The sequence below is a fragment of the Tachypleus tridentatus genome, chromosome 3, assembly GCF_004210375.1.
Source record: "Tachypleus tridentatus isolate NWPU-2018 chromosome 3, ASM421037v1, whole genome shotgun sequence".
Lineage (NCBI taxonomy): Eukaryota > Metazoa > Arthropoda > Merostomata > Xiphosura > Limulidae > Tachypleus > Tachypleus tridentatus.
This window is the reverse complement of record NC_134827.1, coordinates 11,609,267-11,637,040: the sequence shown is the minus strand read 5'-3', so window position 1 is coordinate 11,637,040 and position 27,774 is coordinate 11,609,267. Positions and strand designations below refer to the sequence as shown.

At 32.8% G+C, this 27,774-nt stretch overlaps 1 protein-coding gene across 4 annotated transcripts in view; it reads left to right on the top strand.

Annotated features, from left to right (window-relative positions):
* LOC143246357 (folliculin-interacting protein 2-like) overlaps positions 1-27,774 on the top strand; it is an 83,401-nt gene that overhangs the window by 33,503 nt on the left and 22,124 nt on the right. For 2 of the 4 annotated variants that reach the window (XM_076492931.1, XM_076492933.1), the window contains exons 6-14: positions 500-577; positions 2,710-2,891; positions 4,191-4,276; positions 6,232-6,352; positions 7,627-7,671; positions 10,192-10,364; positions 11,574-11,691; positions 12,694-12,746; positions 14,480-14,659. In XM_076492931.1, coding sequence (XP_076349046.1) covers positions 500-577; positions 2,710-2,891; positions 4,191-4,276; positions 6,232-6,352; positions 7,627-7,671; positions 10,192-10,364; positions 11,574-11,691; positions 12,694-12,746; positions 14,480-14,659 — 1,036 coding nt within the window. The remainder of the gene's footprint in view (positions 1-499; positions 578-2,709; positions 2,892-4,190; positions 4,277-6,231; positions 6,353-7,626; positions 7,672-10,191; positions 10,365-11,573; positions 11,692-12,693; positions 12,747-14,479; positions 14,660-27,774) is intronic. The other 2 variants (XM_076492932.1, XM_076492934.1) reach the window with 1 other exon arrangement.

The following is a 27,774-nucleotide window of genomic DNA, read 5'->3' as shown; positions in this document are numbered from 1 at the left end:
TCCCTAAAAAAAGGTCAGTGGCTCCCAGTTGTTTTTTTCACAAACTTCTAACTTGGTTTTGATGGGTATGTAAGTTAATAATGTTTGTGTTTTATATGAACACACACACACACACAGCTTTTTTTTTCATAAATGAAGTTGTGTAAATAAGAAATAATGCTTGCTTCATTTTGATACACAGATATTTTTGTGTTTGTTTAATGTAAATAAAATATTATCATTTTTATGTTAACAAGTATAATGAATGTTCACATTAGTATTACCTAAAATTTCTTCTTTCAGTTCTAGTCATACACTTATTTTATGTAAATTTGTATAGTTAAATAATCAGGTGGGCAACATCAGACTAGATGATACTTGAAACTTTGTAGACTGGATGGCACAACAGGCAGTTGCCATCCATTCTATAAAGTTTTTTCTCATGAATACTCTGCTTGAACAATTTGTCGAAGAATAGATAATATTTGTGACAGATTTCAACTAATTCACATATTTTCAGCTCACAGTGTACCAGTTGATGTTCCAGGTCACAGCTCCAGTTTAAAACAGTGGAACAACAGCAGTTATCCACCTTCTGGTATTTCATTTTATTTTTTCTTGTTATTTTCAGTGGTAAAAATTTCAGTTTTTTTTTCACATTAGAAAACTATTAATTTCTTGAATTTTGTTATTTTGTAAACTGGTAAAATGTTTCCAGCTATGGTCATTTAGTTGTGATTAATAAGTTTTTGTTTAATTAATATATTAAACTCAAAGATTTTAATTGTATTGGCTTAGCAAGTAATTGCACAATTCATGTACAAACAAGTTAATGATAAGCACTAAAGATAAACATGTGCATTTAGAACTATGATGTGTATTTTTTGGTTGTCAGAAAAGTGACCAACTGAAAGGGAGGTAGGTAATGTGTAAGTTGAGTAATTTTTTGTTTTATTCACTGAATCCAAGCACATCTTTAATTGATTAAATTTGTCTATTAATCCTAATTATTCCATACAAATTTGCTGTCCTACATTAAATAGCTGTATGTTTTTGACACCAATTATTATGTATCATTGCAAATTTTATGAAATATTCTGTGTGCCATAACATATGTATTATGCCAAAATTATATTTGTTGATTGTGCCCTGAATGTTCTTGCATAAACAGGTGTTTGGCTTAAAAGGTGCGTGTGTAATAGATTTCTCTCCTTTTCATGTTACGTGCATTTAAACTAGGTAGCTATTAGCACATACTCTTCATATTATATCAAAAAAAGACTTTTTCAACAAAATTATCTATCTTTGGTCTTTTAGCGTTCTGAAGGCATTGAAAAAGTAATGTAAGATACCTGTTTATGTACTTTGGCCATACATGAGAACTATATGCATTTCAAACACAGGTACTTCTCTACCAGTTATTTAAATTTGGGAAATTGTAGGCTCTAGCAGTTCACTTGACAGCAAAAACTGTAGATTTAATTGCTGTTTTATTAGATTTTTTTAAAATAAAGATATAATTTTAGATGAAATTTAACATTGTAACACACTTAATAATAATTTCTCTAAAATATGTTTATAATAAAGTGGTTTACTTAAATTTTTGAATGCAATCTAGTAATATGCACAGAAGGGGATTAACAGGGTTTTAAAATGGCATCAAATACTATAAGTGCAACAATATTTTAAAGAAATATTAATTTCAAAATCTAAGGTCTAGCTGTTTACACTATGTAACAAAATGTTTACTTTATCTTGTTCCTGGGCAGAAAGTGTTATTTTTTAATTGCTTAGAAAAAGACCTGTTTTTCTCTTCAAACTTTGCTTTTGTGACCTGTAAGAGTATAACAAAATTATGATGGGAGGCTATATTTGAGGGATGATATGTGAAAGTGATTTACATTAGAGTCGCAAATCTCGAAAAACTACTCACTTTTAAACATTTTTCTATAACTGTAGTATAAATACATATAAATTGTGATTCATATGTTGTTTTATTCAGACCACCTTATTTAAATGAAAATGTGCAAATTTGCCCATATTTACATAGAAAATAGGTTAATTTCTAAATTTCATTATCCATATCACAAAAGCAAAGTTTGAAGGGAATAATGACCATTTTCTGTACTTTTACAACATAAGCAATTACGAAATAACACATACTATCCAGGAACAATATTTGTGTTACATAGTGTTAGTTTTAATAGGAATGAAACATAAAAATATGACCTAGCTCCAGTAAACAAGGTTTTGTAACAATATCAGCTTCATGCCAAAGAAAATATCTGAAGAAGTCTGTACTTTCTTAAACATTACATGAATATTCTGGTTGAGTTTAGCTTGCACAGCTGCTGAATTTGAAGTAAGAAGTCAGTGGTATTTTTAAAATAAATTATCATATTATTGCCTAAGTAATTACTATTTTGTTAAGGTGTAGATGAATTTACACTTTATGTTTTAAAAAAATATGTAAATGTTGAACATCATTATGATAAACAAATGGAGCATTTTGTTAATTTTATTTATTTTGAAACCTCATTTCTTCCTAGTGTTTACATAAATGTTGCAGATTTTGTCAGATGCTAAATGGATTTATTGGATTTCCAAATAACAATAAATTTTGGGAAATTAGCATATAGTTTCTGTAATTTCTAGTACTGTTTTTCAAGATGGTGATTTTGTTTTTAAGTGTTTTCATTATCAGTGTTTAAATAATAATATTGTTTTCAGACTCTCTATATTCCAGTAGCAGCACTAGCTTATGTAGTTTTCCTGACACTGCCAGTTCTAGTCTGTCTCACTCTGGTAGTTTCAGTAGCCTCCAACGGCGCTGGCTTCAAAATATGGCCACTAGCATGGATGTATGGCTACAACGACTCTCAGAAGATTCTACTCAAAATGAAGAGACAAAGGTTAGGGTACATGAAATAATGTAGGATAGTTATTCTACTTATTTTTAAATTCATTTTTCTGTTCTTCATGCTTTTGTCCTCAATACACGTTGGAATGAGTCGAGCCTCTATGGTGCTCACGAAGATTGAAGTAAAGCCAACCATTTGTTGTCGCTGCTACATTTTATGCTTTTCCTGTCTCTCTATTTACATTAACACAAAACTAGGAATATCACTAGAATTGAATGCATTTGTAATTTTTTTTATAGGAATTACTGAAAAGTGTAATCATTGTGGTGCTTTATGACTGTTAAACAAGAATGTCCAGATAAAACACAATTGTTGTCAGTGATGAAGCACTTTTGCACATGAACAATTGTATATGGCACTTTCATGATTTCCTTCAGTGAAAGTGAGCAGTATTAAACTCAAGGAAGTAATGTCAATAAAAAAATAATTTCAGAGAAGTTTTGTTAAGGAAATTCAAATGTGGTTTAGGAATGGATGTTATGTTTTACTCAATGGAAATGGTGGATTGATAAGTAAAGCAGGATAAGGTGTCTAGTACACTAAAAAGTTCGATTTTTTTAAAATGAAGATTAGAAAACAGGTCAGAATTACATAAAATTAACTGAGACAAAATTAATATGGTAAGTGATTATTATGATTTCCAAACATACCTGAACCTTCATCATTGTTATTAAGTCTGTTTTAATTGGTTATATGTCAATTATGTATGATTAGTCCTCAGAAGTTCTAAAGAACTGAGTATTACACTTATTTAAGGACTTTTTAATTAATAAACATTTATCAATAAATTATGAGAAAGGCTATTTAATTAGCTTAGTTATTTTTTACTTTGCATTATTGTAAAACTACGATAGAACATCTAAGTGTATACTAAACAGAAACTAAAATTATTGGTTATTCTTGAAGAAACTGGAATTTCCTTTCATGAAAAGTGGAAGAGTGATTAGAAAGACAAATTAGAAAAGTGAAATTTATTATTTCATTTATGAGTTAGTGCTACATTTACAGCAGGTGGACGATTGTAAGAAGTGGGATAGGCTAAGTGAAGGAACTAAGGTCAGGTGGGGGTTAGTATAATGTATCTTCAGTATATTTATAGGACACATTACTCCTGAATTTAAAAAAAGAAATGACTAATGCATTGCAAAGGATAATTTCAGTAAAATTTAAAGCCATTTATTGTTTGATGTGTCTTTTACAATAGATCAGTGTAACTTTACAAAGTTGTATTTTATTTTGTGACAAATACAAATTTGTGTTTATAATATGTTTAGACACTTATTTTTACAGCTAAAGAAATCTTCAGAACAGTCGAGAACAAGATTAGGTCTGAGTTTGATTATATCACTAGAAGAGGAAAGTGAAGAAGAAGAAAGGTGATTTTTTAACTTTTTTTAATTTCTGAAATTAAAGGTGTTTGTGAATATGACAAAATGCAAGTTCGTGTGGTGCATTTAGATAAACTATATGTAAATTATTTAGGACCATTACATAGTAAGGAATCTGATTCTCAGTTGTTTCTTGAAGCTTTGAAAGAAGTAATCTTTGTTTTGAGAAGCATTTCTTCTCTTTAGTTAAAATATGCAGAGTTTATGACTTATGTATTTCATTTAGCTTAATTTTTAGAAGGGTTTAAGTAAATGTAAAGCAGAAGCATTATAAAAAAATTAATAAAATTATAATATTTTATTGAAACTGACCTGTAAATATAAATTAGAGGTAAATCATTATTTTGTAGTTGGATTTAAGTTGCTTAAATATTTGTATAAACATTTTGGGAAACATCTTTTTGAATTTCATGACTTCAAAACAAATCTGTAAACTTTAGTTTATTTTAACTTGTAGTCCATTTTTCTATATGGAAATGTTTGACAGTAGCACGATTTAAGGGCATTAAAAACTATGTATGGGAAAAGAGCAATTGAATTGCACCTTTTAATTATGTAGTTAATATTTGATTAATAAATGAGAAAATTAAGTTAAGACCAACAGCTATCAGCATCAAGTATACACTTCCTGTAATTCCAAAATACTTGTGATAGTTTCCTGAGGTTTCTAAAGAATTTTTCACAGAACCTCTGTGGTTTTATACTTATATTCAATTTGTATAAAGCTGTTAAAGTTTGAAAGGTTTAGTAATTTGTTATAAAAAAACATTTAAATCTTAAATTTTGTAAATTGATTGAAGTTGTACAATCATTTTGGCCTTTTGTCACTAAAGTTGTACATATTTTCACCAGAATTTCGAAGTTGTTGTATTTTTCCTTACATTTTAGGGACTATTTTCTCTCATGTGGCCCTATAGTTTAGTACCTAATCTTATTTATATAGTTGTGACATATGTATTAAAGCTTAAGTGTAATTGAAACTATAACTTTTAAAATGTAGTTGAATTTGAGGAAAGTGATCAAGAAATTAGAAAACGTTTAACCAAATATTTTCAGTTATTTGACATATTAAGAGAGAGATATTTATGAGTGACACTTCTAGATATGTATAAATCAGTATTGAGCTCAAATATATATTTTACCACTATAAATGATTGTGGCTATTATTATGAAACATTTATATTGAATGTTAAAGATATTTTCTTGTATTTAAATTAATAGAAGATGGCTTTACACACAGCACACACAGTTGTCTTAGTGTTTTCAAATTGTGGAAATCAGAAATTTATGTATAATTAGGAAATCAGGAGATGGTAGTTTTTGAAAAACTTTTAAGAAAAACAACTTCAGTTTACATTTTTAAAACTCTATTGGTAATTCTGCATGCAATTTATATTCACAAAGCATTTAAATCATTTTAAATCACTAAGATATTTAACTAGATAGGTGAAATAAAGTAATTCTAATAGTTTTGTTATGAAGTTTATCTATTATTAATCAAATTTCATTACTTTTAGAAGGAATTTTTCAAAAATTAAAGAATAACTTGACAGTTACCATAGATAATAATCTTTTAACAAAAGTTGCTAGAAGTATGCTTTAATAAGAATGCCAGTTAAAGAATTTAAGAATTGTAATAAATTAATTTAAAAATATTCAATTTTCAAGTTTAATGTCAGTTTGGAAAATAATAGTAATAAATACCATACATAAATATTTGAAGAAAAATTTATTTGAGGTGTATTATCTAAATGAAAACTTTAAAAATCCTTGGTGATTTTTAGGAATGATGGCACAGAAAACTGTTTAAAACTTTTAAATAAAATATTATTCTTAAAGATATCGTAGAGTAAAGTAGGACTAATATTAACCATATATTTGATTCATTAACCTTTTCTAAGCTATGTAACTAAAATGACTTATTTTTATTTTATTATTTTTAGGAGATTTCACAGTTTCTTTTTCTCTCACATTGCACTGATAGAAGGTCACATAAACCGCCTAAAAGATACTGTGCTGGAAAGTTATTTGAACCGCAAGAATTTTGTAAATGCCATATACAAGGTATTGATAACCAGATGATTGTCATAATAAACTTCATGTTACTTGTGTTCATACTAGTGGTTGCAGGTAATTGGGAACAAATCTTAAAAAAAATCTTATATTTAAAAAATAATAACTTCTGTTAATGCAAAATTAATTTTATGAATAACTTGTGATACTGAGTCCAGTTAAAACATTACAGAAATAACATATTGTAAACAGCAATAACTACTCATAGCACAAATGAATAGTACTTCATTTATCAACTAGATAAGTTTACTATTGACACTGAAATATGATATCATCAATAACACCTATTACACATTGTAGTGATTTTATATTTATAATTAATTCCTTGATTTGAATATCCTTAATACAGGTAAAATTCCCTCGGTATTTGTTAACAATATTATTCTAATTTTAAGCTGTTGTTGGAGGAATTTATTTAAATTGACTATGTATAGCAAGTCATTCTTTTATGTTAGATATAAGAATTGAAAAGCACATTTCTCAAGCTTTGTTTACACTGTGAAGGTTATTCTGTGTTTTCCTCTTTTGCTCAGAACTGTATTTAAGTTAATCTAGAAATATTTTTTTTACATTGCAAATAGAGGCTTTGGCGACCAGTAATTTACATATCAAACCATGTATTGTAAGTTTGTTTCTTTTACTTTCAGCCTTCATTAGTTTACATGTAGTTTTGGACTACTCTTCATGGAATATTATAAACACATTCAGGTGGTTTAGAATATGGCCAAAACTAGTTGTAGTTGTAAAAATATTTCATTTGTGAGTTTTTTTTAGGATACTAAAGTTTGTTAATTCCATATAAATAATTGCTCAAATATCTTTAAATACCCTGAGGAGATTATTGTCGTTTAAATGATGCAACTGATTATAAATAAGTACCTATATATTAGTTACTAGTGAGATAACCAGTAGGTACAGGATAGGTTATATACTCTTAGTTCTTCAGCTCAATTAGATTTTATATGAATATAAATGTATTGAGGGATTCATTCATGTAATGGTAAGTAGAATTTACACAACTACATTTATGCAATTACCTGGATAATTTACATGTGTTTTCTTTGTGCAAAAGGACATTAAAATCATGTGTCACTTAAGTATAAATGAGAATGAGATTATCATGGGTGTAAAGTGAGTCATTATTTTATACACATCTGTATTCTAATGTGAAGTGAGAGGACAATGCCACATTACTTTGCATTAGCAAAGTTAAGATTACACACACCTATATTTTTGTTATATATTTACTTCTTGTTGCACTTTAGGTCAAAAAGTGTGTATTTGAGCTAACATTGCAGGGAAAACTTAGGGTAGGTGTGATTTTTTTTTTTTTTCTAATTTTTTTTCACACATTCTGTCAGATCAAGAATTGATTAACTTTCAGTGTTATATTCAGTATTTTTCCCAAATATGTATTATTTTCTTTTTATAGCTTATTTCTTATAATGGTTGTGTGATGTGGGCTTAAGTTCATGCTTCTAATACATATTTGCTGGAATAGACTTTCCATAAAGATACACTAGGAAAATATCATCCAAGTGGCTCAGTGGTGTGTCTGTGGATATAAAATGCTAAAACTTTGTTTTAATAATCATGGTTGGCACAGCACAGAAAGCCCTTTGTGTGGTTTTGTGCTTAACTACAAACAAACAGTTGGGAAATAGTAATTGTAGTTTATTTTTATGCACTCAACCAAATTTTACTTCATAATTACATTTAATAGTTCTTTATTGAACTTATCATTCATTAATATAATCTCATACATTATGTACATCAGCTATTCTTTAACATAATTTCAGTTTAATGAAATAATTATCAAAATAACTAAACTTAATTAATAACAAAGTTTGTAAGTTGTTAAATTTTTTACTTTTTATTAATATGTAGTCAATGTTGAACTTTCAACTGTTAAATTATAGCAAATTAAATGTATGTTTTTGATTTCTATAATTGTACATACAATTATATACATTTAATACATTAACATTATACATAAAAAGTAGGGTCTAATTTCCAAAGAAATTTTCCTTAGACCACAAATTTTAATAAATGAAAACTATTCACAAGATAAACCCTAAGTTTCAAATTTTCTCTTAACATCTTTTATATTTGAGTATTGCACCATTTGCATAACACCTTTTACATATTAAAAGTTTGTTTTAAAAATGTCAGTTAAAATCTTCCACAGAGTGGATCAATATTTACTTTCATTTGGAAGGGAAATATTTACTTTTGAAATAAATCAAAGAAATACTCCTGTGTTATGAAATGGAAAACTAGGTACAAGAGGCCTGTTAACCCTTTTGTGTTGAGCAAATTCTTTGAATGAAGTGAGAGACGTGTTGCCGAATTTAATAAACTATTTTAGTAGTATCTAGATTGTCATATATTAAGCAGTTGGATCATGCTACTAGAGATCAACATCTTGAGAAACTTGTTAAAAAAAAAACTTGTATAGTTCCTATCAATAAACTGAAATTAAAACCATTGTTTAAAAACAAACTTCAATTTCTATCTTGAGAAACCAAAAAACTGAAATTTGTAGAAAAATACTAATAAGCAACATGTACTAAATTATTCACTTAGGCTTCTTATCAAAATTAGCATAATAATAATAATAATGAACATTAAATCTGTGACAGTACAGAAAGCCAAGATTCAGTATCTGCATTTTTTGTAAGTAAGGTATACTCTGTTGTTTTGTTGTTATTACTTTCACTGAAAGTGTTGGTTGGACTGTTTTTTTTTGTTAATATTTATTTTTATTATAGAGATTAATTTGCATTATTATTGTAATATGTGTATTTTGGACTAAACTTGATATCCTAAGTTGGTTGAACCTCATGAGATATTATGGTTTACATTTGAAAATATTGTTAACAATAAGGGTTACCCAAGTGATTAAACAATGCATTCTAATTTTTATGAGTAAAAAAAAGTGTTTAATTAGGTATATTCATTTCCATGTTAATATTTCATTTTGTTATAAGTAGGGTAGCTTTCTCTAATTAAAAAATTAATATTAAAGAGAAAATAAAAACATGCAATATTTTAATTTAGATATATTATGATGTTGAAATTTTGCCTGATATAATTTCACGTTATTTAAAAGGAGTGTGTGTTTGACAACAGGAATTGAACCTTCAAATTGCAATGGAATCCACCCTGATAGCTGGGGTATGGCAGAAAAAAAAAGTTGAATTAAATAAGAAATACTAATGATAAACTGAGAAATCATAATGTTAGTATTTTGATTGCATGTGTAGTTGGAATAATTGTAGTAAAAATAATGATTTCAATTATTGGATTATTTTCATGACTTATTACACTAACCTTTTTAAGCTGAAGACACTTGAATTAAAAAATTGGAACATAATATTATAATTTAATATTTTGTTTAGTTATAATCAAACACTAACAACTAGAAATATTAATTTTGATTATTTCATTATTTTTGTGGCATTAATTTAGTCATCATTTCTATTAATTGATCACGTGACATGACTCTTAATTGATGTCATCAGTGTTCATAGGTTAATCACCCAAATCTGCTGCTGAAAATTTATTATGGTGAGTTAATACAGGTACATTTATTTGGCAGAAATGTATAAATTGAATAAAAAAGCAACTGAGATACTGAGGCTAGTGTTTTTGGTTTTTTTAGTGTTGGATCATATCAGCTACAATTATAAAGAAAAAGATTAATAAGCTTACAAGAAATCTCATTCAGAGATTTTAATTTGGTTTGAAAGTAAAATGTATCACTAATACCAGAATTGCAATTTACTTCATTTATAACAAGAAATGCATTTGTTTAACATTTTCTGCAGGGTGTAGAGCAGCTCCAGGTGTCTCTGCAAGATCTTTTCACAGGCCCTCGTCTCTCGTCTCCAGTGTGGTTGTCTATGATGTCTCCCAATGTTAATCATCATATTCATTGTGCAAAATTTATTAGTGAACTTGTCTCGCTGATTGAGGAGTTTGATACCAAGTATACAAATTTGTACGTATCTTTAAATTTACGAATTGTTTGATGTCAAACAAGGTGAAATTTTTAAGTAGTTGAGAGAAGTTTTATAGAGAGAGTTGAATCAGGGAAGTGATTCCCCTTTGTGAATTAATATGTATGAAAATACTCTTAAATGGTTAGTTAGACTTAACTAGAGTTTTAGACTGAAAGTAATTTTAATTTTTTTCAAATTACTTATTGATTTTAAAAGATATTGTAATTAATAGAATTGATACACCTTTTAAACCTTAATTATCTGTGCAGAGTAGGATATTTTTGCTACATGTTTTAATCACTTTTTTCCAACAAGATACATGAAATGCACCATTAAAGTTGTTTTTTTGTCTTGCAAGTCATTCTACAGATAATACAATAGAAACAAGTTTAATGTATTGATGTTTTATTCATCTTCAGTCCCAGTTTGTATGTTGTTGGCAATTAGAATCATATGAATATTTAACATAGTATTAAAGATACCCTTTATGAATATTTTAGAGCTTAAAGAAAATTACAAATTAGTGTGAATTAAAAAAAAATTATCCTTTAAAGTTGAATGAATTTTAATACTTAAAATGCTAATTGAAATTTGTGCTAATAATGGTGTTTTGTTAATGTACACATTAATTATGAAAGATGATTTTTTTTTTTCTCATTTAAAATTTCATTTAAGCAGCCTAGGCTTTATAATATTTTCCATAAGTTTGTTTTTGTTCAACCAGTTTATAAGAAATATCTCAAAATGACAAAGATTTGATAGGAATTGTTATTTTAAAACATAAAATCAGTGTTTTAAGAACTTTTGTGACTAGTATAGAAACAAAATGAAACATTTCTTGTACGAAAGAATACAGGAAAGATAAATTATTTTGATGTTTATAAGTACTTGACGGTTTACTGTATTACAAAACAACCAGTAATAATTTATTTGTGAATTTTTTAAAGGGCATTTTATTATACACACATTACAAGTAATAGCCTTTGTAAAAATATAAACATTGTCAGGGTTATAACACATTAATGTATGGAATTTTCTGAGAATGACAATTTTGTTAATCTCCATGAAATAGTTCTGTTTAAATCTGTTAAAACATTTAGTTTGCAAATAGCCACCTGGAGTAAATTAGCAGACAAAAAATTGTTTTATACTGTTCAAGATGTAAATTTAATGTTTTAATTGTTTCTTGTTTTAAAATTTTGTTTCAGCTTTGTCAGCACTTTGTTGACAGCTGTTCTGACACATCATTTGGCGTGGGTTCCTACAGTTACCCCATCTGATGTTGCAATAAACCAGGTTGAACATCGGAAACACAGAGCTCGTTGGGTGTGTAACTTGTCATGCAATAAACATATTTTAACCTTTTCCATATTGATTGGGATCACAGTGTATGAAGATTTACATTAAAATATTAAAATATTTTATGAATGTATGCTCAATTACCTGGAATCAAATTGTAATTCATATTTGAACTTTTTGTATTATTATAAATTATTTAATTTTTAGTATAAAGGAAATATAAAAAAATTATCAAATTTTTGTGTGCCACATGGTGCATCATCATCTTCATTGAATCAGTTTGTATTGTAGGTGTCATAAAATATAAAGTCCACACTTTTAATTGAATTAGAAATTCAAATTATCAAGTTTGACAAGTTAGAACATATAAAAACCTCCTACCTTTTCTATATGCTGAGGTATTATTATATTTTAGTGAACCAGCTTCTTTCTCATTTGAAAGTACTTGTTCATTTATAATGGTTTCTCAATTAAATGTTTATAACCAATTGAAAGCACTCATTTTGAACTATGCAGTTTTTTTCAGTCTTACTGAATCACTTACATGAGTAATGCTGTTATTACCTTTGCATGATTTGAAAAGTGGTGATGAAGGTGATATACTGATAGGAAATGAGATTTTTTAGACCCAAAGGCACCATAGTTAGAAAGCCTAATAAATTACTGCGATATTGGAATATTAATTTATAATTTTGTTTTCTTTTTTATCTCTAAGTGTAAAATTAGATGCAAACCTTGATGTGAGTGCAAAAAAACTTTAACATCAAAAGTAGTAGAGAGCATTGTTTTCTATGTATTTTCTTGTTAACTGTTTTGTGTTTTAAGAAAAATAACAAACTTAAGAATTTATTTGTAAAAAGTAATATATATGCATGTGTCATATGTGCTATATGTTTATATTATTTGTATAAGGTACATTTAACTTTGTCTAGATGTAATGTTGAAACATTTTGAAAAATTATACATGAGTGTATTTTATATAATTTAATGAAGTTTTTAAAATAATGAGAAGGAAATAACTTTTTATAGGTGGATGCACTGGCCAGGTCTCATCCATACAACCCATTGTGGATGCAGTTGGGGTAAGCTTTATATATGTGTTGCACATATAAGATTATCATGTTACAAATGTTTTTGAATATGTTTTGTAAACAAAATCTCTTTCTATTTGTCTTATACTTTTTGGAACTGGTAAAAGAGAGATCCTTACCAGTGGAATAATTTTTTTGTTTTATATTTTCCTCCAATTTTCTTCACAAAAAGTAATTAAAATTCCAAGAGGAACAGCTTTTATTTACCTCCACTTGATTTGTCAGATCTTTCAACAAAAACAAGTCTTAGAGGCCTCAAAACAAGTCACTCTTCAATCAACTAATGTCAAGCAATGCATCTTGTTAAAAACCTAGTAAAGCAAAACAGCATAAAATATTAAAATGACTGCAGGAAAAAGGAATCAAAATTCATAAGAAGTGTGTGTGTGGTACCCTTACTCATTGCTTTTTTGTGGTAATTGGATGAAGTGTCTATAGCTTGGAATACAGATTTAAGAGTTCAAAAGTTGAAAAATATCTTTTGCAGAACATTTCAATGTATACTCATGACTTGTGTAAACAAGTATCATCTGTTTATTATTTATCATGAATTTATTCTGAACACGGGTTTTGTGTCATATTGAGACTAACACTGTGCATTCACATGTTTTTATGTTTGGCCATTTACTCATATCAAGAGTATATTGTGGAATTTTTTTTATCTTAAGTTCTCATAATTGATAATGGTAAGCATTTTTTATCAGTGGATGATACATATAATAATTTAAACAGATTAAGTAGTGTACTAGGTTCTCTTTCTGAGTAAACAACCCTGCCTTTTAATCCTAGCTAGTGTAACAGAAAAATTTCCTTCAATATGGTAGTTTTTAAGTTTCTTTTGAGATTTTTTTTCAAGATGGTTAGTGCAGATAGCCCTTGTGTAGCTTTGCGTGAAATTAAAAAAAAAAACCACCAACAAAACATACAAATAATGATTTAGAATGTTATTTACTAGTAGAGTTGCCACTTAAAACAAATAGAATGTCAAATGACTAACCAGATTTGAATAATTCACTAAGTTCAAGTATCATATTTACAAAGTATATGAAACACAAAAAAAAACAACAGAAGAATGTACCAGAGTTTCTAATTTTTTTTAATATTTCATGAGAAGCATGTCCCAGTACTAAATATTTTGGACTTTTGTTTCTTTTGATTTAATCCTTATAATAGATTAATGATAACATGTCATAAGTTAACTGTGTGTTATAAAATCCTTAATAAAACAAAAAGCCAGTTACAATTATGTCCGTATTTTTGTTTATCAGTTTTTCACCCATTATGTGATTATATCTCAATTTAAATTTTATATAATTTTTTGTTGATTAACCCTGATGACAATTGAAGAGGGTTGAAAACTAGCTTTAGAAAACAACAAAAATTGAAGGAAAAATGTGAACACTGTGTAAACCTGTTTTTTATTTTGTTTTTATTAAAAGCCTTTTAATTTTAATTGTGTATCACTTTATTTTAAATAAGAAAGCCTCTTCTACATCCCTGTTAATATCTTTTTGGTTTTGTTTCTTCATTTGACCTAAATTTTTAAATGCTTAAACAATTTTCTTATGACTAGGAAAATTTGAATAATGTAATTATTTTAAAATGGTTAACATAATGTAGGTGATAGCTGAGACACTTGAAACAAATTTTGTTTTAAAGTTTTATTTTAATAGTATTCTCAAATAATGAAATAATCATCTCCCCTTTTTTTTTTTTTTCTTAAGGGACCTACATGGAGCTATTGGAAGTCCAACAAAGTTAGCCAAAACTGTTATCAGTGGGAAGAAAGCTGACATTATTATCCGTTTCCTTTTCATTTTGAGCTATTTCATACGTTGCAGTGATATTTTTGAGTATGACTGGGAATGGCCAGAGGCTGATGTCATAGTCCAAGAAAACAAAGAGTAAGCTAAATGAACTTTGTTACAAAATTACTTTAATATACTTTTAAATGATTTCTCCATAAATTTTTAAAATTCACTCATAGAACATTTTATTTTTTAGTATACATTTTTTTAAAACTTGCCAATATTTTGTCTTTGTAATTTCATCTTCATAATTATTGATTTTCTCAACATTGTTTTCTTTAAGTTGAAAGTTTATTGCTAATTTTTTTTGTTCCAAATGTGCTTTAGACAAAATTAGATTGACTTCAGAAATACTATGAAGTAGATTTGATTTTGTATTAATTATGGGAGGTTATGCTGAGAATACCATTTAATAAATCTATATTTTGAAAAGATCTTAACTTGATATTGAAATTATAAAAATATATTTTATACTGTGTAGCTTTGAAGATGTCAATGTAATTTTAAACATGATTGTGTTAAGTGTAAAATGACTAAGAAAATATTCTTTCTGAGAAATGGTGTTAACTGAGACAGTGGCAATCTACTGTTCAGCAATACATTTAAGGGCTTATAATATTATGTTTTTGGGATTTGATCCCTGCTGGGGGCAAAGTGCATAAAACCCATTGTATAAGCAATAACTGACATAAAATTGTTCTCATACTAAGTTTATTGTTTAAGCCAAGATTGGGTTAAACATTACAAGTTAATGATAGTGATAATCTTAGTTAGGGGGACAGATTATGAATTTGTATTTGACAGTTAGTAATAAAAGGGAAGTAAACAAAAAAAGGCATGTGAAAGATGTTTTGGTTTTTACAAATATTTTCTAGTCTGTAAAGTATATATGGTTAGACACCTTATATTTTTGCCTGATGATACAAATTCTGGATAATTTTTCATTTATTGTAGTCACAGAAGAAAAGAATATCTTTCAGTTACAATATGTTATGTATTAATTATGTAAAAAAAAAGTTTAATAAAGTTAAGGAAATGTTGCCAATAACTTTCGTAGTAACTTACAAATTATAAGTATTATCAATACATTTTTAAGTTAAAATAAAAAATGCTCAAAATATTTTGGTTGTGATTTTTTTAAGTTCTGATACCATACATCACCTCTTTTTCATACAAGTTTTTTTCATGATTAGTATTGTCCTCTATTTGTGCAAATTTTGCTCACCACTTGCCTTGATGCTTCCACCTACCTTGTATGGCTGCACTGTATCATACAAATGAGCATGAAACAGTCTTCCATTAAGATGAATGTAACATGCCCTGCTAGTACAGTTGACTCCCTCTGTACTGCAGAACACATTCCTCATTTTTCAGTTTTGCATTCTGTTGTGCAGCTGTGCTTGTTTGTTACTCAACTTTTCATTCAGTAGTGTGCATTATTGATTTCTTTTTGCAATTCTTAAATATCTTATTATTTTTTGGTCACTTAGTTTTTGTGGGAATTTTTTTTTCCTCTGATTTTCTACGACATTAATTCTCATATCAGTGTTTCCACTATGTTATTAGTTGTGGTTCCCTCTGCTGTTAAATAATGAGCCACCAAATTGTTCATCAACATGTTTTTTGGCATTAGTGATATGAGTGTCTGTCAGTTCTGGCATTGTGGGGTCATGGTTGACCATATTTGTTTATCTATGGCACCCTTTTACAACAAATCCTTGTTTTTCAGGTGTTGTCAGAAAAAACTCTGTTTTGTTTCTTAGGCAATTCCTAGTTGCTCACCATTCTTTGGGGTTTTATTCCCATTTGTTTGTTGGTCTCAAGGAGATTGGCCTTCTATTGATGACTTCTCCATTCTCAACCATATCAATCTTCCTCATTTCACTTGGAGTTTTTCCACACACTTTGATAGGTATCCAGGTCTCTGGATAATGGAAGTGTACATCTGAGATGCTTAATTTCACATTCTAATTTCCTCCTGGCTTCCTGGTTTTCTTCATATTGTTCACAATGGCTGAGTTTTCCAATTCTGCAATCTTTCATTTCAACTTGCTTCAGCTCCTTACGTCTCTGTTGTGTGGGCAAAGCGTTTGTCTGCCATGATCATTAGCATGATTTGTAGTTCTATCATTATATGGATGACTGACTACTTTTGGCTCCATTCCTACAAGACTCCCTCACTCGCACACATTTCATCCTATAGAGAACTGCTCACGTGGGTTAATTTATCAAGTTGGAGATGCCTTTTCTCACCACACAACAATAAATGATTCTTTTGAGGGTGTTTCAATATCTTCATCATTTGAAGCCAGCATTCTTTTCTTTGTTTAAGGTTAATGGAGCTCCTGATTTCCAAGGAAGCTGTTATATCTTAGGGTTTTACATACATCTTTAGTGGATGTTGCACAATTAAGGGAATTTCTCTCAGGATTTCTCTTTCCCTCCAGCTTGATTTTATCAGATGGATTGACAGAAATAACACCTTGGCTGATGTTCCTTTGCCTCCTTTCTGTTTTGAGTTGCATCTGTTTACAGCTGCTTCTCTCGTAGGATGAGGGGTACGTATGGATTCTTGAAGTCGCAGGCCATTGGAATGTGGATGAATCTTCTCACCACATCAATCTCTTGGAATGTCTTACCATTTGTTTTGCTTTTTGTTTATTTCCTATCAATTGGTAGGAAGCCATTTTGTAATAATCTATACCAATAACTCTTCTGTTGTCTGTTAAACATTTTACAAGGGGCACCTAATAATGTTCTCAATTTGATTTTCAAACATTAAATCTTCTTTTGTAGGTCCAATCTCAGCATATCCTTTTTCTGGCTTGTCACGGGTGTTCTGAATTTTATATTTAATCATTTATATTGTTCTAACAAAATTCTGCCCAAAAATCTGTCTGGATGCAAATTCCAGACACTCCAATTTTAAACTAACTCTATTCAGGTCTCTGGTTACACATCCTTTGAGTGTGGGTGCTTTCAGGCAGGATTGAACCAGGCTTTACCTTTATGCCTATCCTCCATTTTCTTATCTGTCTTCTTTTTTGATTCAAGCTACTGCATGTTGAGCCCTTCTTGTTGCCATGTTCTAGCCTGCTCATCTGTGGTTTGTTTTTTATCCTGTTCCTCCTGTAACCATCCCCTGCCTTATTTCTTCCATTTTTCACCCCCTTCTCTAGCAACTTCAATCAGGCATATGTTATCCTGTTGTGGCTGCACTCCAACATCACTCATAGCATTTGTCTGGTCTCTTGCAAGGCAGTCCAGACTGTATGCAGGTAGCCTCCTTTCTTTCCTGTTCTGTTTACTCTTTTCTCTTATCTTTTTGCCAGTTAAAATGGTGCACCTTTTCCCATTGTTTCTTGCCCTTCCAACCCACCTTTCGTCACTTTCTAAGTTATTTGCATTGATCTTCAGCAATGGTTTGTTGGTGTCCACTGTTGCAAGATGTAATGTGGCCTCACCTAATCTTTCGTTTTTCTTTTATCCTATTGTCATCTTTGTCCACCTCTTCTAACACTTCATTATGGTTGGAATCTTAGTGTGGTTCTCCATGCCATTATCCTTCCTTCACTTGAACCTTTGACTACTTGCTCCTTGTACCAATTTTTCTCACAACCATATTTTATATTTTTTTTATATAGATGTCATTGGTCAGATGTTTTATCTTAATTTCCTTATTCTCTTCCATCTTTATCTGGGTTGTAGAATTTCCTCAAGATATCTGCTGCTTGCAAGATAGATATCACCTTCATTCCTGTTTCCCTCTCCTCTATTTTTCATTTTTCTTCTCACTGCAGTCCTGATAATTTTGTTTGTCTTGTACATGTCCTCTATTGTTATGTCTGAGGGGACCTCCCAGGGAAGGTTCTGTTCTTTCTGGTTACTTCCTCTGGGATCTAAACATCCACCCACATGTTTGGTGTGCGTGGTGACCCGTGAAGGAGAGGAGAGGATCCTGGTGGTTGAGGGGTCCAACCCTAACACACCACTTTGGCCTTGAATTCCTGTAGATGGGCTGCCTTTGTGTGGCCCCCCTTGGGTCAGTCGGCTGGTCCACTTGGGCTAGAGTCAACCAAGTACCAGTGTTGAAAGTTCTCAATGGGTGTTGTGCCTGATGCTGGTGTTTGGGTATAGTGCTCACGAAACCCTGGTGTTGCTGCAATGTCCTTGCATGACATTGTAGTGCATCCCCTCGTAGGGCTCCACGGTGGGTGGGGTCAGTGGGTACCGAAATTTTCTTTTTTTTTCCTATGGATTCTCCTATAAAAAATGTAAATAAAATAGTGAAAAAACAGTCAAAAGGTAAACGACTACGTCTTGAAGACTCTTTGAAGCAGCAATCTTTAACATCTGTAACACACGTACCTCATTTTCTTATATTACATTCTCTTTCAGAAAAACCTTTAGGGCAAATGTCCTCCTTTTTAATTCAGAAGGGACTAGAGGGGCTTGCTGGCTTTCCAAAGTTAGTAAAAAAGCTTTGATTTGGAGACATATTGGTTTAAACATCCACATCCCAACACTACTCCTCTTGAATTCAAAGGCAATCGAGGATGTACCTATTGAGGTTCTCCTCGTGCTACCTTGAATTCATCACGAGGAGTTATTGAGAGGATTTGAAGAACATCTACAAGTCGGAGATTCTTGCTGGTTTCTCCACTCAAGGAGTTTCTGCATGGAGTTACACTGCCAACAGACATCCTCGTTTTGACATTTACATCACCACGTGCTCCTGCCACCATCAAGGCAAGTTATCTAAATTGTAGGGTATGGCCGTACATTCCAAACCCTCTCTGATGTTTCCAATGTCAGAGGCGTCATGTTGTGGTTCCCGGACGTGCTCGTTGTGGTGGCAAAGACCATGATGCCTGTAAGTGTGACACAGACCCACATTGTGTCAACTGCAATGGTTCTTACAGTTCCTACTTTTGTTCTTGCCCTAAATAGTTGGAGGAAAAAGAGGTGCAGCTTTTGAAAACAACTCATCACAGTAGTTATCCTGAGGCTTTGAAATTGCTGTCTGCCACTTCATCTCGGACATATGCTGCTGCACTTAATTCCACAGCTACGGTGGGAGTGCAGACAGATCTTTGTGCTTTCAAGAGAATCATTTTCAAAACAAATGAAGAGCCTTTTGACCTCCATGGTTGAAAAGGTTGAATCAACTTCTACACCTATCTCTATTCCTCCAATACATTCCAACAAACCCCAAGATTCATATCCTTTGGTTTCAAATACAGGTATTTCTTCAGATACATATTTTTCTCTCACCCCAAGATGCAAAACAATCGTTCATTTGTGTCCTCAGTCACTGAAATACCCTTCCAACAAAAAAGACCTGCCCATTCGACCCAGGGCAGGATCCATGGAGGTCGATAGACCTCCTCTGAACAAGGACAGTAAGGAAAAAAAGACGTGGTCATAAACAGAAGGGTTCTCCAGTCACTTTTTCTACCCGTTATTAAAGATGCCCACCTTGATACAATGGAACTGTCGAGGTTTATGTTCTAATCTGGATAACATCAAAACACTGATTGCTTCCTACCATCCTGTATGTCTTTCCTTACAAGAAACATTTCTGAATCCTGCTGATACAGTCACCTTTCTGCAGTTTTCTATGTGCAGAAATGACAGGCTGTGTGATGGACGAGTACATGGAGGGATGGCACTGTTGGTATATCAGCATTTTTCCACCCTGTCTTTGTCACTCAACACACCCTTGGAGGCCGTAGCCATTCGTATTTCCTTGTGTCATACCATCACTGTTTGTTCTCTCTACCTGTCGCCTGGAGAGACATGATCAATCAGACCTTGATGCTCTCATTGCATAGCCATCTCCCTTTCTAATACTAGGTAACTGTAATGGACATCATCCCCTCTGGGGAAGTGCTGTTATTGATAGGAGGGGTCACACTCTGTAGAGCGTATGCTCTATGATCACAACATTTCTCTTTTCAATACTAGTTCTTCCACTCATTTTCATGCACCTAGTTAGTCCTTTACCGCTATTGATCTCTCAGTTTGCTCCCCTTCATTATTCTCCCATTTGTCATGGAGGGTTGAAAATAATCCACTAGGCAGTGATCATTTTCCTATACTTTTGAGAGAGACTGGCCATGGTCGATGCCACCCTACTCACGTGCCCTGGTGGAAGCTGGATCAGGCAGACTAGTCCACTTTCACTGCTCTTGCAGAACTTGATCCTGCCATCGTGAATCAGCCATCAATAGACTATTGTGTGGCAGCAGTAACTGACTGTATTATACAAGCAGCTGCTCAATGTATTCCTGAAACCTCGACACGTTTTCACTATTTCCTCGTCTGTGGTGGAATCCTGCCTGCCACATGGCACAGAAGGCTCCAAAATGAGCTTGGGATACTTTCTGTAGATATCCCACACTTTCAAACCGCATCGCGATGCCACCCTACTCATGTGCTCTGATGGAAGCTGGATCAGACAGACTAGTCCACTTTCACTGCTCTTGCAGAACTTGATCCTGCCATCGTGAATCAGCCATCAATAGACTATTGGGTGGCAGCAGTAACTGACTGTATTATACAAGCAGCTGCTCAATGTATTCCTGAAACCTCGACACGTTTTCACTATTTCCTCGTCTGTGGTGGAATCCTGCCTGCCACATGGCACAGAAGGCTCCAAAATGAGCTTGGGATACTTTCTGTAGATATCCCACACTTTCAAACCGCATCGCTTTCCAATGGGCTCTTGCACATGCTAGATGGGTAAGACGTCAAAGCCAGAAGGAATCTTGGATTAAGTTCACAACTAACATATCTTTTACCACCAGTTCTAAGGTCATATGGGACAGGGTTTGATAGGTCAGTGGGCATTACAATTCTGTCCCCCTCTCCATCTTACTCTCTGATGGCCAAGAGGTAGCTGATGTCCGGAGCATCGCTGATACTCCAGGTGAAAGCTTTTACCGGGTATCTAGCACTTCTGCTTGATCCTCCACCTTCTTGGCAATCAAGACTCGTTCAGAGCGTTCACCTCTTTCCTTTCAAACTGACTATCTCTTTGACTATAATCGTCCCTTTACAGTGGTTGAACTGAAAATGGCCCTTCATAGGTCTGGCAGCACATTTGTTGGACCTGATGATGTACACTTTGACATGCTGTGCTATCTTTTTCCTGTTTCTCTTGATATTCTTCTTATTGTTTTTAACTGGATCTGGCAGAAGAATGTTTTTCCTAATGCCTGGCACCAGGCTATTATCTTACCTTTCTCTAAGCCTTGGAAAGATCCCAAGATTCCTTCAAACTATCATTCAATTGCTTTGACAAGCTGTCTCTGTAAGACCCCAGAGAAGATGGTTAATGCTCATCTTGTTTGGTTCCTTGAATCAAACAACTTTTTCTCATCCAGTGTGGGTTCTGACGACAGCACTCCACCTAGGACCACCTAATTCGACTTGAAACATCAATCAGAGTTGCCTTTCTCAAATGACAACATCTTGTATCAATATTCTTTGACATTGAGAAGGGTTATGACACAACATGGAGGTATGGCATTTTGCGAGACCTCCATATATATGGATTACGTGGCCATTTATCCATGTTTATTAAAAATTTTTTGATGGATGGGAGATTTCAAGTTCATGTGGGTTCGGCATTTTTCCATTTTTTTCTACAGTATAAAGATTAATGCCATCACTGAACAACTTCCTCTTGCTGTTGCAAACGGGCTCGATGTCGACGACTTTCACATCTCGTGTCAGTCGTCGAACATGAGATATATTGAGTGGCTACTACAAACTGCCCTTGATTGTATACTGAAGTGGACTACTGCAAACAGCTTTAATTTCTTTCTCTCTAAATCCGTTTGCATGCACTTTTGCTGCTAGTGGGGTATTCACCCTGATCCTGAACTCTGTATCGGTGAAGTTTCGTCGCCAGTGGTCCCTTAGACCATGTTCTTGGGGCTTATCTTTGACCATAAGCTGACCTTTATACCACACTTAAATCAACTACAGGTCAAATGCACAAGAGCACTGAACATCCTTCATGTCCTCTCTACCACCATTTGGGAGCAGATCGATGTTCTGTGTTAAAGATATGTTATGTTCTTATTCGATCGAAACTCGACTATGGATCAATGGTCTATGGCTCTGCCAGACCCTTGGCCTTAAAGATGCTGAACCCCATTCATCATCAAGGACTTTGACTCTGCACTGGGGCTTTCTGCACCTCCCCAGTTCAGAGCTCATACGTAGAATCTCATGAACCTTCTCTGTACCTTCGCCATTTGCAACTGTCTTTACTGTATTCTTCGAAACTTCGTTCCTTACCAAAGCATCCCACCTGGGGATGTATTTTCCTTCCTTGGTGGGCCATACTTTTTCAGAACAGACGATCTGCCATTGCTTGTTTTGGCCTTCACATCCAGCAGCAATTGGATGAATTGGGTCTGTCCTTGGATAACATTGCAGAATCCACTGGTCAGCTCATCCCACCATGGCTTATTACAGTCCCCAAATGTGATCTTTCTTTAAGTCATCTGAGAAAGGCAGTTACTCCCAATTGGAAGTACCATTTTTTATTTACTGAACATTTTTCAAACAACCTTTCCATTCCAATTTATACGGATGGTTCCAAATCAGGTAACTCTGTGGGCTCTACCATGGTTTGTTGCGGTTTGGTGGTTGCGTGCAGAATCTTCTCTACAGCTTCTGTGTTCACTGCTGAACTGTACGCCATTTCTCTTGCCCTGGATCATATTGAAGCTAAGCAGTACTCCAACTGCACTATTTATACTGACTTGCTTAGTTCTCTACTGGCCCTGGAATCACTTCACATTGGTTCACACCCTGCTCTCCCTGATATTCAAAACTGACTGGCCCATTTCTCATTAACATCTACTTCTATCCAGTTTTTCTGATACCAGGCCACGTTGGTATTTGCGGAATGAGCTTTCAGACACGGCAGCTAAATCTATCTGCTCTGGCACTATCACCACTGTGCTTATTCCGCACGTGAACTATGGTCCTGTATTCAAGGCTCGTCTCTGTGCCAGCTGGCAGTCGACTTGGAGTGAGTGATGTGACAAAAAGCTTTTTCAAATGAAACCATATATTGGACTTTGGCTGTCCAGCTTCCGTAGGGTTTGGAAGGAGGAAGGTATTCTAACTAGATTACGCATTGGTCACAGTTTTTTAACTCATTGTTTTCTTTTATCTGGAACTGATACACCAGTGTGTAGTTTGTGTAACACTCAAATCACTGTAAGACACATTTTGCTTTCTTGCCATTGTTACAACTCTCACCGACAGCACTATTTTAAACATGTTCTGTCTCAGGATTTGTCCGTAACAGTATACAGTGTTATTGGTGACGGTGACACTGTGTCGACCTTGATAAAGTTTTTGTTTTTTAATGGCCATTAATTTTTTTAATGTCATTTAAGTGTTTGATATTTATTCATTGCACCTTTTTAATTGTGGTTCCCTTTTAAGAGTCTCAATCTCTGTAGTTCGATTTGAAGTTGGAAAATGGCCATGACATTAAATAACTCAATACCAGGACTGGAAAGGCCAACTTCAGGTGACTAACGCTGCTGTTTGAATTACGCATTAGTGGTCCTGGTGAGTTATTATTAGAATTTTACTACCTGTCTTTTAACACTTTTATTACTTTTTGATACTGGCCATAATGACACATAACCTGGAACCAGGACTGGAAAGGCCAACATCAGGTGATTGACAGTGGTTCTTGTACTTACCTGTTTGTATTTCCTGGTGGGTTATGATCATTACCATTATGCTACAGAAAGTCCTTTACAACTTCTCTTACTCTGCTTTCTCTCTTAAAACTGTAGACTAGGTGTCAACATTGTGTTTATGCTTTTGTTGTTTTTCAATGCTGTTTTGTTTTACCTTCATTTTCTTTTATGAATTTTACTAAATTTACTTTATTTTTACCCTTTTGCCGGACATTTGGTGCAGATAGCCTAGCTGCTTTGTGCCATAAAACACTAAATTAACCAACCAACTGTTGTTATGTCATTCACACACTGTTTCCTTCTGGGGTTCCCACTCATGCATTTTTTTCTCATGGAATTTTTCTTCTACCTGTAATATTTCCGAGTCACTCATAGTGGTTGGTTACCACCAACTTATTCAGTTGGCTTGTATGTCTTTGTCTGAGGATTTTCAGTTCATTTTTTGAAGTCTTCTCACATCAAATTTGTCATATCACCCTTTTTCCACCTATTCTCTTCCATCATTCATTTCAGGAAATTGTACAGGCTGGCATATAGACCACACTATATACTCTCAATGAGCATCACTTAAATCGTATAGCTTCTTCTTTTCATCTGGCTATTGATTGCCACCTGTTGCCATTCTTCACACATTCCTTTGGCTGTGAGAGGATAAATTGTTTTTTTTATCTCTTATCATTACAGCATTAACCTTTGCTTATTTCTGGGACTTGTTTCATGGTGAGCAGTGCCTGTACAGGTATACTGCTGAAATCTGCACCATATAGCTGTTTTTGGTCTCTGCTGTTCACCAGTGAGATGTGTTGTTCCCCAAGACTTCTTGAAGTTTTTTTGTAGAATCTTGCTTTGTATATGTGGCCCAAACCAAATTTTACTAACTCGCAGATTATCATGAGTAAGGCAGTATCAGGATTGCTACTTGTCCACCTGACACTGGTTATATAAATTGGTATTTGTGTGCTTTCAAAAATAGGATTTCTACTGAGTAGAATCAGTAACACTCAGGAGGATGCCACTTCAGTAGCTAGGAAATGGTAAGTGGAAATGACTCTCATGCTCCACTGGAAGTGGAAGTGGACAATGTGGTGAGGAGTCTGAAGTTGTTGTTTATGGTATGTAGTCTCCTTCCACTGTACACTGGATGATAAATTCCCAAAGCCACCAGATTTTAGACTACAGTTGATCCACCAATATGAATTCTACTTTCATGCTGTTGTCCTACATCCTGGTCTGGTGTTTGTTGTGTACTAGGTCCACACATATACTTGCTCTGGATTTTTGTAATGGAAGTTTATTTTCCCTTTTGGTTCCTGGGTTTGAGCTGAAAATGGTAAGGACCATTCTCCTGCTATGGACAGGATGACAAGTACTCAATGTTGCCTGGTTTTGGACTGAATGCAACCCATTGATTTAGGTCTGTCATTTCCTAGCCATCTATATCATCTAGCACATCCACTTGCTGATTGAATGTGTATCTTTCTTACCCAGTTTTGCAATATGTATTTTTACAACATGCGAAGAGTACCTTGTCCAAATGAGGTGTGGTATCCCATGGGTATGACCCTGCACATTTAGGGTTTCACATTTCATGGCTTTCTTTGGCTACCTTCCAAAAGGTAAGGTATTATATTGTAAGTTAACATTTTCCAACACTGAAAATGTGTTTCTGTTAGCTATTTGCTTCTACTTGCACTCTCCATCTGTCCTTCCTATCCCAATGCATCTCTTTTTATGTAAACTTGAAATGATGATTGTGCTGTAGAGGGAATCGGCTATGCTTGGAGGGTGTGTTGCACTCTTATTGGTGGATGGTTGTTTCATGCTGCAGTACAGCCATGTTGCTTGAAAACTTGTGAGGATAGGTGATCATATAGAGAGCAGTACCAATTGAGAAAAAGCTATTATGTGAGAAGGAATAATTATCTTTCAGAAATAAGTTTTTCAGTGTATGCAAATGTTAAATTTTCAACGCTTATTGAAGGATGGAACTATTTCCTTTGAAAGCAACTATATACTTCAGCTTTAATTTATTAATTCTACCCAGCATTTCAGCTTGCAAATTTTTCAATTGCATTTGAAATTTGCAGATTACAAAACTGATTTTAAGTTACAGTAACCAAAAATATGAAATTACAACAATCTAATAGAATGTTACATAATGAAATATGGTAAAAACATTGTTAACAGGTTAAAATTGCTGATCACAAAAGTAAAAGTAATAAAAATAAATCTCATAAGAAAGAATAGTAGTTTTATATGGTCAGGCATTGCATCTGTTAATGTAAGGACATAGATTTAACTACTATGTATATGTGATTCCTTAACAATCTTAGACCATTTCATTCAGATCACCCTGAACTGTATGAATTACTCATATAAATTTTACATACCTCTAAGACCCAAACTCTTCCATATGCAACTCTCCATCAGTGTCTGTATGTTGGATACTTAAAAAGCTACTTTACTTTTTCCTCAACAAATTCCATTCAAATCTAAATAGCACCAGTGACTTTCTCAACAGGTTACATGGAGATGGTTTACAGATGAGTTCAAACACTATACTACTTATTCTCCATGTTATTTCTATGTGCCCTTCCATTCCTATAGAAGATAGTGTAAGCTCAGTTGTAAATCTTATTAGATTGATTACTCTTCCTACTACCAGTGATATCTTTTTATAGAGCTCATCAAACATTTTCTTAAATTTCTCAACAACAACAACTACTACTTTAAATTTGCTCCAACCCTCTATAAACAAATTGTGCTATGGACAATGACATTTCTGCCATTTTGGCTTCTATTTTTAGGTCTTTCTTTGAATCATCAACTTCTACTCAGTGGAGTTTTGTAACTAATCTTGAATCAGATAAATGATACAAATACATTCATAAAATTTTTGGAATTCTTTGAATTCCTTAAAAATCAATGCCCCAACATAAAGCTTACACTTGTACTGATAATGTCCAGAAGTCTGTGCCCTTTCATAATGCCATGGTTACAACCATGCATTAAACCCATTTTCTACACTATAGCTCATAATATTCTCTGCTACCCAATGGGGTGTCATCATTGGTCAGTTTAATAAAACTGAAAAAACCTGCAATACCATGGAGTGTGAGATATAAGCCAGAATGAAACTTCAAACATTTCTCTTGCCTAATGTTTGTCCATAGAGTTATGTTGCAATGACTTTCAGTAATTTTGACTCAAGAATTTAACAAACAATGAAAGAAGAAAAACTACCATATCAAAATACTATTTCTTGGATATGCCCTTTATGGATAAACCTTTAACTTTTCATCTTTGTCAGGTGATTAGAAGATCTGGTTTGAATATTGAAATCTTAAAAAAATAAGGTAAAAAAACAACTGAAGGATGTATTTACTCATTCAGCTTTAAGTAACAACATTTGATGCAAATTCAAAAAGTGCTTTGCTAAGGTCAGTGGTTCAGAGAAATCCTGCACACTTA